The sequence below is a fragment of the Mustelus asterias genome, chromosome 8 (genome assembly GCF_964213995.1).
Source record: "Mustelus asterias chromosome 8, sMusAst1.hap1.1, whole genome shotgun sequence".
NCBI classification, from domain to species: Eukaryota; Metazoa; Chordata; class Chondrichthyes; order Carcharhiniformes; family Triakidae; genus Mustelus; species Mustelus asterias.
In genome coordinates, this window is record NC_135808.1 from 82,277,215 (window position 1) to 82,289,272 (window position 12,058).

Sequence of the window (12,058 nt, forward strand, 5' to 3'; positions counted from 1 at the left end):
CCTACACTGCAGAACGAGGCCATTCAGCCCATCGAGCCTGCGCCAACAACAATCCCACCCAGGCCCTGTAACTCCACATATTTACCCTGCTAATCTCCGTGACATGGCCAATCCACCTAGCCCGCATATCTTTGGACTGTGGGAGGAAACCAGAGTACCCAAAGGAAACCCACACAGGCTCGGGGAGAACATTCAGATGCCGCACAGTCAGTGACCCAAGGCCAGGATGGAACCCGGGTCCCTGGCGCTGTGAGGCAGCAGTGCTAACCACTGATTCAGTCTCCCAGAGTCCGAAAGACATACTGGTTAGGTGCATTAGGCTATGCTAAAAAATTCTCCCTCAGTATACCTGAACAGGCGCCAGAGTTGGGGGACTAGGGGATTTTCACAGTAACTTCATTGCAGTGTTGATGTAAGCCTGCTTGTGACACTAATAAAAATAAGGTATGTTCTGACAGCATCCCTGTCACAGCTCCTGTACACAATTCAATTTTTAAATTCAAAAGTGCCAGAAAATCTCAGCCGGTCTGACAGACAGATTCCAACACCCGCAGTATTTTTGTCTTGATCAAATTTTTAATTGTTGAGCTGCATCACTCAAAGAAATACTTCGCAGCCTTAGATTCGCCTGTTAATAGTTTGAACTTGGCCACTTTTAGCCAACTCAATCAACTTACGACGTGTTGTCCCTACGCTTGACCAACTGGTTTGAACGTAGCACTCCGGACAATTTTCACCCCCCCGCCCCCTATCCACTTGGTGAACAACACCTGAGGAGGCACCTGCCTAACAAGACCGACACTGCGTCTCGTTCCACGACGGTTGGGCCGGGCCAGGTGTCACGCGTCGCTGGCCGTTAAGGAAGCTCCGCCCAAGAACATTAACGTCACTGGGTGGAGAGATCCTGGCGGCTCCCGTGACGTAAGCGGAGTGGATTCGAGTGCCACGTGTCCCGTGTGATCATGCGCACTGGCTTGTCATTGCTCTGGGCTGCTGTTGGAGTTAGGCCCCCCTCCCCCTCCGTCCTGTTACCTGGTCTCCTTCCTGCTGCAGCCGGGCTTCCTCTTGAGGTTTTGCCCTGATTGTGTGCGAGGAGGTATGGCTGGCTGGGCAGGATTTTCGGATGAGGAGTTGACGCGAATAAAGCAGCTGAAAGGTAACCCGAAGAGTCGGGATGTTTCGATAGTGACCGTGGTTTCAGGGTATTCCTAACTTTAACCTAGGTGATGGGGGAACTTTTGTTAAAAGATGACTCAGGGCAAAATTATTAGTCACTTGAGTAAATGTGGGTTATTTAAGTGAAGCCATCATAGATTTGTTGAGGATAAATCGTCTTTAATTTGCTGCACTTTTTTTGATGAGGGCAATGCTATTGAAGTATTTGATTTATTATTGTCAATATATTGGGATACAATGAAAAGTATTCTTGCACACTATACGGATTAAACACACCATTCATAGAGTACATAGGGGTGAAGGAAAGGAGAGGGTGCAGAATATAGTGTTACAGGTTGTCAAGAAAGATCAGCTTAATAAAAGGTAGGTCCATTCAAAGGTCTGATGTCAAGCTGTTCTTAAGTCGGTCTGACAGCATCTGTGGAGAGAGAATAGAGTCATGTTATGAGTCTAATTGACTCTGTCAGACCCTTTGTTACATGCTGACGAAGGGTCATCCAGACTCAATGTTGGCTCTATTCTCTCCCCACAGATGCTGTCAGACCTGCTGAGATTTTCCAGCATTTTCTGTGTTTGTTTCAGATTTCAGCATCCATCTTGAGTCGGTTGGTACGTGTGGTGAACCATGGATGGTTACCACTATGGGTACTTGTACATATGTTACTCTTGTTACTGTTGGGGTTAGGGTTTGGGTGTTCTACCTGTTATCATTGTTTATGTGGTACACTCCATTCGGCTCTGCCTTCTTACAGGAGTATAAAGGTCACTGCTACTTCCTAGTAGCCCTTAGTCTGGGATAGTATTGTTAAGTAGTGTGCTCCAATCTTGTTGTGAATAAAAGCCTTTATTCCCGGGTACGTCCTAGCCTCCCGTGTGAATCAATCGCACATCAGTATGTGTTCTCAGACTTTTGTATTTTTTTCCGACGGAAAAAGGAAGAGAGTATGTCTGGGGTGCATGGGGTCATAGAGGTTTACTGCATGGAAATAGGCCCTTCGGCCCAAGTTGTCCATGCTGCCCTTTTTTTTTTAAAAACCCTGAAGCTGGTCCCAATTGTCTGCATTTGGCCCATATCCCTCTATACCCATCTTACCTATGTAGCTGTCTAACGGTTTTGGTAGTGAGAAAATGGGTGATGTGAGTCCTTTAAAAATAGATGCAGTAATATTACAAATGAAAATAGGGAAATGGCAGACGTTTTCAAAGATGTGCGTGCCCCTTAGTGTCCTGGGATGTGTAGGTTAGAGGGATTAGCGAGGTAAATTTGTGGGGCTACAGAGATAGAGCCTAGGTGGGATTGTTCTGGGTGCAGACTCGAATGGCCTCCTGCACTGCAGGGATTCTATGTTGAATAATTATTCACAATAAAGGAAGAGGAAATTATACTTACCATTTTGGAGAAATTAATAAAGAATTAAAAATTGGAGCTCACTGAAGTAAACAGAGGAAACATTATTAGAAAAAAATGGCATGCAAGACTGGCAAATTCCCATGACCTGAAGGTTTCTACCACAGGGTTTTAAAGGAAGTAGATGAGAAAATTGCAGATGCTTTAGCCATATTCTTCTAAACCTCCCAAATTCTGGAATTGTTCCTATGGATTGCAAAGTTTCAAATGTAACTGCATTGTTTAAGAAAGATGAGAGAGAGAAACCACAAATTTAGATCTGTTGTCTAGCTTCTGTTGTGAGGGAGTTATTGCAATCTATAGTTAAAGGGCAGAGCGACTGAGCACGTGGAGAAATTTGAACTGATTAAAAAGTGCCAATATGGGTTTGTAAATGGGAGTTAACACCCAAAAGGTAGCTAACTGATTTTTTTGAGCAAGTAACTGAATTAATAGACATGGGGAATGTCTGTGAATGTTACCTATATGGACTATAAGAAGGCATTCAATAAAGGTTCCTCCATTAGGCTAAATTAAAGTTTGCAGAACTAAAGACCTAGTTAAGAAACTTGTTAGGTGGCAAATGGCGACCTTTGAATAATGTGGGAAAATATGAACTTGTCCATTTTGACAAGAAAAATAGCAATGCAGCGTATATTTAAATGGTGTGAGACTACCACCCAATAGGTACAGAGGGATCTTGGTGTGCTGGTACATGAATCACAAAAGGTTAGTATGGAGGTACAGCAAGCGATAAGGAAGACAAATGGCATTTGGTGTTTATTACAAGGGGAATTAAATATAAAAGTGTGGGAATGTTGCTGAAGTTTACAAGTTCTTGGTGAGATAGCATCTGGAGCGCTGAGTACTCTTTTGGTCTCCATAAGATGTTGGAGCAGAGCATTGAGTTTGCTGTGCAACTCAATGAGATTATGACTGATCTGAAATGTTAATCCACAGCTCCACTTTTCTGCCTTACCCCATAACCCTTGATTCCTTATTGATTAAAAATCTATCTATTTCAGCCTTGAACATACCTAACGATCCAGCCTTTACAACCCTCTGCAGTAAAGAATTCCACAGATTCACTACCCTCTGAAAGAAGAAATTCCTCCTCATCTCCTTACTTAGCATATACACAGCTTTTCAGAGTAGGTTCATTCAATTGATTATGATGAGAAGCAGTTACCTTTATGAGGAAAGGTTTTGGAGTCATAGAGTTTTATAGTACAGAAAGAGGCCCTTGGCCCATCATGTCTGTGCCAGCCATCAAGTATCTAAATATTTTAATCCCATTTTCAAGCACGTGGCCCATAGTCTTGTGTGCTATGGCATTTCAAATGCTCATCCAAATACTACATAAATGTTGTGAGGGTTCCCACCTCTACCACCCTCTCAGGCAGTGTGTTCCAGATTCCCACCCCCCTCTGGGTGAAAAAGCTTTTCCTCACATCTCTAAACCTCTTGTCCCTTACCTTAAATCTATGCCCCTTGGTTATTGACCCCTCTGCTAAGGGGAAAGGTTCTTTTCAACCACCCTATCTATGCTGCTCATGATTTTCTACATCACAATCAGGTCCCTCCTCAGGCTTCTCTGCTCCAAGGAAAACAGAGTAAGAAGTCTCACAACACCAGGTTAAAGTCCAACAGGTTTATTTGGTAGCAAAAGCCACTAGCTTTCGGAGCGCTGCTCCTTCGTCAGGTAAGTGGGAGTTCTGTTCACAAACAGGGCATATAAAGACACAAACTCAATTTACAAAATAATGGTTGGAATGCGAGTCTTTACAGGTCATCAAGTCTTAAAGGTACAGACAATGTGAGTGGAGAGAGTGTTAAGCACAGGTCAAAGAGATGTGTATTGTCTCCAGACAGGACAGTTAGTGAGATTTTGCAAGCCGTGGGGGTTACAGATAGTGTGACGTGAACCCAAGATCCCGGTTGAGGCCGTCCTCGTGTGCGGATAAGAAGACCTCATAAGAACAGGATATGGCGCTCGACTCATTGATCGACAGTTCCGACGTGCCACAGCGAAAAACCGCACCGACCTTCTCAGAAGACAAACACGGGACACGGCGGACAGAGTACCCTTCGTCGTCCAGTACTTCCCTGGAGCGGAAAAGCTACGACATCTTCTCCGGAGCCTTCAACATGTCATTGATGAAGATGAACATCTCGCCATGGCCATCCCCACACCCCCACTTCTTGCCTTCAAGCAACCACACAACCTCAAACAGACCATTGTCCGCAGCAAACTACCCAGCCTTCAGGAGAACAGTGACCACAACACCACACAACCCTGCCACAGCAACCTCTGCAAGACTTGCCGGATCATCAACACGGATGCCATCATCTCATGTGAGAACACCATCCACCAGGTACACGGTACATACTCTTGCAAGTCGGCCAACGTTGTCTACCAGATACGCTGCAAGAAAGGATGTCCCGAGGCATGGTACATTGGGGAGACCATGCAGACGCTACAACAACGGATGAATGAACACCGCTCGACAATCACCAGGCAAGAGTGTTCTCTTCCTGTTGGGGAACACTTCAGTGGTCACGGGGATTTGGCCTCTGATCTTCGGGTAAGCGTTCTCCAAGGTGGCCTTCACGACACACGACAACGCAGAGTCGCTGAGCAGAGATTGATAGCCAAGTTCCGCACACATGAGGACGGCCTCAACCGGGATCTTGGGTTCATGTCACACTATCTGTAACCCCCACAACTTGCCTGGGCTTGCAAAATCTCACTAACTGTCCTGTCTGGAGACAATACACATCTCTTTAACCTGTGCTTAACGCTCTCTCCACTCACATTGTCTGTACCTTTATGACTTGATTACCTGTAAAGACTCGCATTCCAATCATTATTTTGTAAATTGAGTTTGTGTCTTTATATGCCCTGTTTGTGAACAGAACTCCCACTTGTTGAAGGAGCAGCGCTCCGAAAGCTAGTGGCTTTTGCTACCAAATAAACCTTTTGGACTTTAACCTGGTGTTGTGAGACTTCTTACTGTGTTTACCCCAGTCCAATGCCGGCATCTCCACATCAAGGAAAACAGCCCAGCCTATCCAGTCTCTCTTGATAGCTGAAACACTCCAGCACAGGCAACACCCTGGTGAATCCCCTCTGCACCTTCTCTAGTACAATCACTTCCTACAGTATGGTGACCAGAACTGCACATAGTACTCCAGCTGTGGCTTAGCCAGTGTTTAATGCATTTCCATCATAACCTCCCTGCTCTTACATTCAATGTCTCGGTTAATAAAGGCAAGAATCCCATATGCCTTCCTAACCACCTCCTCTATCTGTTCTGCTGTCATTAGAGGTCTCTGGACATGCACGTCAAGGTCCCTCTGATCCTCTGTACTTCCTAGAGTCCAACCATTGTACCCATTAGAGTTTAGAAGAATGAGCGATGATCTTATTGAAACATATAAAACCAAAGAATCTTGAGAAACCTCACAGGGTGGATGCTGAGAGCAATTTTCGCCTTGGGGAGGTGCCTAGAACAAGGGAGACAGTTTAAAGGTTTCCCATTTAAGACTCTGATGAGGAGAATTTATGTTCTCTTGAAGGTTGTTGGTCTGTAGAATTCTCTTCCTTAGAGAGCAGTGGAGGTTGGGTCATTAGATATATTCAACACTAAGATAGACTTTTAATTGGCAAGGGAGTCAGGATTATGGGGATGGCAAATAGAAAAGTGGCATTGAGGCCATGTTGCAACTATCCCTCTTATTCCATGAACTCGCTCACAAATTTGTTGTGCAGCACTTTATCAAATGTCTTTTGAAAGGACATGCACTCAAGAATTAGGAGCATGAATGAACCATTTGTCCCCTCAAACCTACTCCACCATTCACTAAGGTGATTGACTGATATTTGATCTGATTTATTAATGTCACATGTATTGATATGCAGTGAAAAGTAATGCTTCTTGCTTGCTGTACAGGCAAAGCATACAATTCATTAAGTACATAGGAGAGAAGGAAAGGACAGGATGCAGGATATAGTATTACAGTAATAGCTAGGGTGTAGAGCAAGATCACCTACCTTGTATTAAGTTGATCTACAGCCTAGCTATGACTGTAACACTATTTTCTTGTCATGTTTTAAGTATTTCAATTGGTAAAAGTTAAGCTAATTAATTTGTTAGAGTTAAACTGTATTGTTAAATAAAGTTTGCTTTGATGAAAGCTTCCTAGTATGTCAATAGAATCACACCTGGAGTAAAACTCCTCATCCTCACACTTATGCCAAAATAGAAAAGCGGTTGTGGTCTAGCCGGGCTTCATGACATACCTCGGGGTTCCGATCTGGTACTTTGACACACCACACTTTAGAAAGAATGTGACGGCATTAGATAAGGTGCTGAAAGATTCATGAAAATTGGTTCTAGGAATGAGAAACTTCAATTAAGTAGAAAAATTGGAGAAGTTGGAAAAGAAGATTGAGAGGAGATCTGATAAAGGTATTTAAAATTGAGTGGTCTGGACAGAGTAGATAAAGAGAAAATGTTTCCACTGGTAGAAGCAATGAGATAAGCAAGTCTATGTGCGCAATCTTCTTGAAGCATTGAGGACCAGAGGACACAGATTTAAGGTAAATGGCAAAGGGAGCAATGGCGACATGAGGAAAAATCTTTAAGTTTTGAGGTGTGGTCATTTGTGATGCACTTAAACAGGGCATGGCAATTTGCAAATTTTCACAAAGAGCAGTGAGATTAATAAGTTAAATGTTTTAGTGTAGATTTACCAAGGCTAGAATTCACTTGTTCACCTTTGAATAACACATTGAGACAGTTCTCATCCATGAGTATGATGGCCTATTGGAAATCATTGTAATTTGAATACATTCAATCTGATGATTTTTAAGGTGTTACCTCAAATGATTAGGAAAGTTGTAAAAACTCAACCTGTTCACTCATGTCCTTCAAGGTACCTGAAGTACCTGCCACTGCTGACCTACTTGGAATGAAAATTAACGCCTGATGCCATAAAAATAGGTGGTAAAAAACAACTTAGACTTCCCATTTGTTGAGTGACCTTCCTGTCTGCAGGATGTCCCAAAGCTCTTTACAGCCAATGAAGTACTTTGAAGTGTAGTCACTGTTCATAAAGAAATACTGTATTGTCAGTTACTCATATCTAAAGAACAAATCTTAAAAAAGAGGACAGACATGATTTAACATCATTTCCAAAAGATGAAGCCGCTAACTATACAATTCTTCCTTAATACTGAAATGTCAGCCAAGATAATGTAGTCAAATTCTGCACTAGGGTTTGAACCAATAATCATCTAGCTCTAATGCAGATCTTAGCACACGAGACACTGCAAAATGCTTAATGACTAATGGATTACTTTTGAACTGTGGTTACTTATAAAAACAAGAAAAGCATCTCTCGTGCATGTGACAAAGTTCTACAAGAGAGTGACCTGGAAATATTTTTTACTGGTGTAAGTTGAGATGGAATATTGGATACTATTCAGCAGGAGAGCATGCTCCCAGTGCTGTGGATTTGTTTAACATTGAGTTGAGCAGGAAGAAGAAAAAATGTTTATTTGTAATGTCTTGTCTGAGTGACTGAAACGTGAAGAGTGATCCAGCCTGAGTGTTTCGATACTTGACTTCAAATCAGCTGCAACTGGTTTTGAACCGCCTCTCGCTTTGAAGTCAGAATGAAGAAGTACAATTACAGATTCAGAATGTAGTTTTTCTATCCCACTGAGGAAAGCTAGAAAACCGACAGTGTAAAGGGCAAGCAAGCTTGCATTTATGTTGTCCTTTTATGTTATTGGAATATCTCAAATTGCTTTACTTTGGAACCAAGCAAAGTACCAAACTTTGTGCATAAGAAGGTCAAAAAACACGATTAAATGAACAGATAATCTATTTCCTCATTATGTTTGAGGAAGGAATGCGAGCCAGAATCGCAGATCACACACTTGAATTTTTGTGCTCACCAGTTTAATAATTCATTTGCGAGCCAATCCATCAATCTTTTACTGGAGTATCAATCTAGACCAGGGTTCCCAAATGGGGGATCGTGACTTCCAGTGGAATCACAAGACAGGATTTGGGGTTGTGGGCTCGGAGGCAACAATGGCTGCCATGAAGCTCAGTCTGAGTGTTCACAACTGCAAAACTCTTCGTAATCCTCTGTTTTTACTAATGATGGCTGTAGCCTAGCAGACAGATCTTTGCTGCTGCACAAACAACTGTGAACAGATTGGTTTTGTTTTAATGTGCAGTTTTGGTACTTCCCACTTTGTTCAATTTCTCCACCACCCAGCTTTTGAAGACCCCACTCAACAACTCTTGCACCCCAAACTTTCCCCCTCGGGTCACAGGAAGTGGGGTGGTGGGGAGGTCACACCAGGAAAATGTTTGGAAGCACTGATCTAGACAGTGTGCTGCTGTAATGATGCTTTATCCCATAACTTTCTGACTGCAAAACAAGAGTGGTCACTGAGCTAATTGACTTAAGTAGGCTTGCAATATAAAGAAAGAATTTGCATCATTTAACTTCCCTTCACTTGCACGATAATTCTTATCCAAAAAAATGGATATTTCAGCATAGATGGTCATTCAGCCTTTGTTACTTGTGCAGTATATGATTTTATAAAGCTATTTATTTGAAACTCAACAGCTTGCATTCATATAGCATATTTAACATAAGATGCCCCAAGGCACTTTGTAAGGGTTCCCAAATGCATTTGACACCAAGCTACTAGGAGATATTAGGCAAAATGAACGAAGAGAAGTTCCTTCAAAGAGAAAAGAAAGGTAGAGAGATTTAGGAAGGGAATTCCAGAACTTAGGACCTTGCCTGCTGAAGGCACCGGCTCCAATGGTGGCCTAACTAAAATCAGGGATTTTAAAATTAAGAAGCAAGAATTGGTAGAATGCAGCAATCTCTGGAGGCTGCTAGGAGGGAGGAGAAGAAGGGGTGGATCAAGGCCACCAGCGTCTGAAAGCAAGGATGAGAATTTTAAAATAGTGTTGTTGATCAATCAAGTATCAGTGTAGGTCAGTGAGCACAGGAAAGATAGGTGAGTGGGACTGGGTGCACTGGCAGCAGAATTCTGAATTACCTCAAGTTTGCAGGGGGGTGGAACATGGGAGGGTGGCCGGGCATGTGTTGGAATAGTCAAGTCTTGAGGTAACAAGCATGGATGAGGATTTCAGCAGCAGATAAGCTGAGGCAAGCAGTGTTAGAGAGGTGGAAGTAGATGTTATTAGTGATGGTGTGAATATGTGGTAGTTAGCTGTTCTTGGGGTCAAGTAAGACACCACGGTTGTGAACAACATGATTCAACTTTAGTTGCCAGGGAGAGAGATGGAGGAATGCTAAAAATTATTTACAATTTTCTGACTAAACACATTAGATGCTAGAGGATCAATATAAAGGGAAAATGCTTTTGAAATGTGCTCTTTGCAACAAAAAGCAGGAGTTTGTGCAAGATTGGTTTTATCAGCAACCACATTGTGACTAGTGTGTTTAAAATATTTTTTTTAATTGATAGAATAGTTACTTGGAAAAAGTGTTTATATGGAAAAGCAGGTGAAAGAAGTTGGGGTACAGATCAGCCAGTGTCGAGTTGAATAAAAGAGCAGGCTTGAGGAGCTGAATGGTTGACTCCTGTGCCTTGTGTTCTTGTGATGTGAAAGTTTGAATTTCAAAAACTTTAATTACTAACATTTTAACTTTGTCATTTTGTTAGCATTTTTATACAGTGCTTAATGAAGTAACACTGGTTAAGCTAAAGTATTACCAAGTATTTTGTAAAACTGATTTATTGGAATTAACAATTAATTAAAATAAAATGTCTTGATGCAAACAGGTCCGGTCAGTATGGGTTGACTATTAAGAAGGAAAATTGATTTTCCAGCCCCTTCAAAATGATAAGACTATTGCAATAATTAAAATGCTTACATTTATGTAGTACTTTACTTTGTCACATTAATACGTCTCATAGAATCAGAAAATCCCTACAGTGCTGAAGGAGGCCATTTGGCCCATTGAGTCTGCACCAACTCTCCAGAGCATCATACCCAGGCCCTATCCCCATAACCCCACGTATTTACTCTGCTAATCCCCCTACCCTACACATCTTTGGAGACTAAGGGGCAATTTAGCATGGCCAATCCACCTAACCTGCATATCTTTGGATTTGGGAGAAAACCAGAGCACCCGGAGGAAACCCATGCAGACAAGGGGAGAAAGTGCAAACTCCACACAGTCACCCAAGGCCAGAATTGAACTCGGGTTCCTGACATTGAGGATGCAGTGATAACCACTGTGCCATTGTGCATCAAAGCACATCACACAGTAAATTGTCTTTAAAATATTGTAACCTATATAGGTAAATGAATTGGCAAAATGTCTAGTTAATCTTTTTTTGTTATTGCTCATTGAAGGGGACACCTGAAAAAGTTGTCCATTGAATAGTACTCTGGGTGGCATGGTGGCACAGTGGTTAATACTGCTGCCACATAGCACCAGGACTTGGGTTCAATTCCTGGCTTGGGTCACTATCTGTGCGGAGTCTGGACGTTCTCCCCATGTCTGCATGGGTTTCCTCCGGGTGCTTCGGTTTCCTCCCACGGTCCCAAAGACGTGCTGGTTAGGTGCATTGGCCATGCTAAATTCTCCCTCCGTGCACCCGAACAGACACTGGAGTGTGGCGACTAGGGGATTTTCACTAACTTCATTATAGTGTTAATGTAAGCCTACTTGTGACTCTAATAAATAAACTTCAGAAACAGTGAGACCTTTAATGCCCATCTGAACGTTTGGTACATGCAGCTGCCATCAGTTCAATGTTTCTTCTGAGGTACACTATCAGTGTAGCAGCATTCCCTCAGTGCATTCAAATGTTAGCTTTCATTTTGTGATCAATTTTGAACATAGATACATAGTTGCTGTGGTCAACGTCAACTAAAATGCATAGGTGCCACCTGCCATATTTGCCATTGACTGAGGTTTACTGTAGTTCCATAACAGTTAATGCATCTTGGAAACAGAGCCACCATACAGAAAACTGGCCTCAGACTCTGTAAAATAGTATGAAAGCATTCTTTTCAGCCAGTGACTACAGCATTACAGATTTTGCTTGTTTGGCCAGAAGTACTAGGGAGAGTACTTCATTATCCAAGGAACTGTCACCCACGGAAGCATTCACATGCTTATGGTGTAGTATGGGTTAATAGTTCATAGTACAAATCTGTATTTGTAGATTTACTGTGTTTTTTTTCCCAAAAAGGTCTATTGCTGCATGATGAAAAATTAGCATCAGATTGTGAAAAAAATGGGTGCCAGTCTGTCTGTCTCGATGCTCCTACCTGGACCACAATTTATGTAATTCTTGAGTTCTTAGCGACATCATGGCTCCACTGTATAATAAATATTACAAAATTGGTTGGTTCAGCAAAATCTAGAAACCTAAATGGTGCCAACCACTTTGCATCTATATTGCATTCGTGCAAACAT

General features: G+C 42.3%; 1 protein-coding gene across 1 annotated transcript in view; it reads left to right on the plus strand.

Annotated features, from left to right (window-relative positions):
- The first annotated feature begins 960 nt into the window (after positions 1–960).
- gorab (golgin, rab6-interacting) overlaps positions 961–12,058 on the plus strand; it is a 43,145-nt gene continuing 32,047 nt past the window's right edge. The window contains exon 1 of the mRNA XM_078218357.1: positions 961–1,156. Within this exon, the coding sequence (XP_078074483.1) occupies positions 1,099–1,156 (58 nt within the window). The 5' untranslated portion in view covers positions 961–1,098. The remainder of the gene's footprint in view (positions 1,157–12,058) is intronic.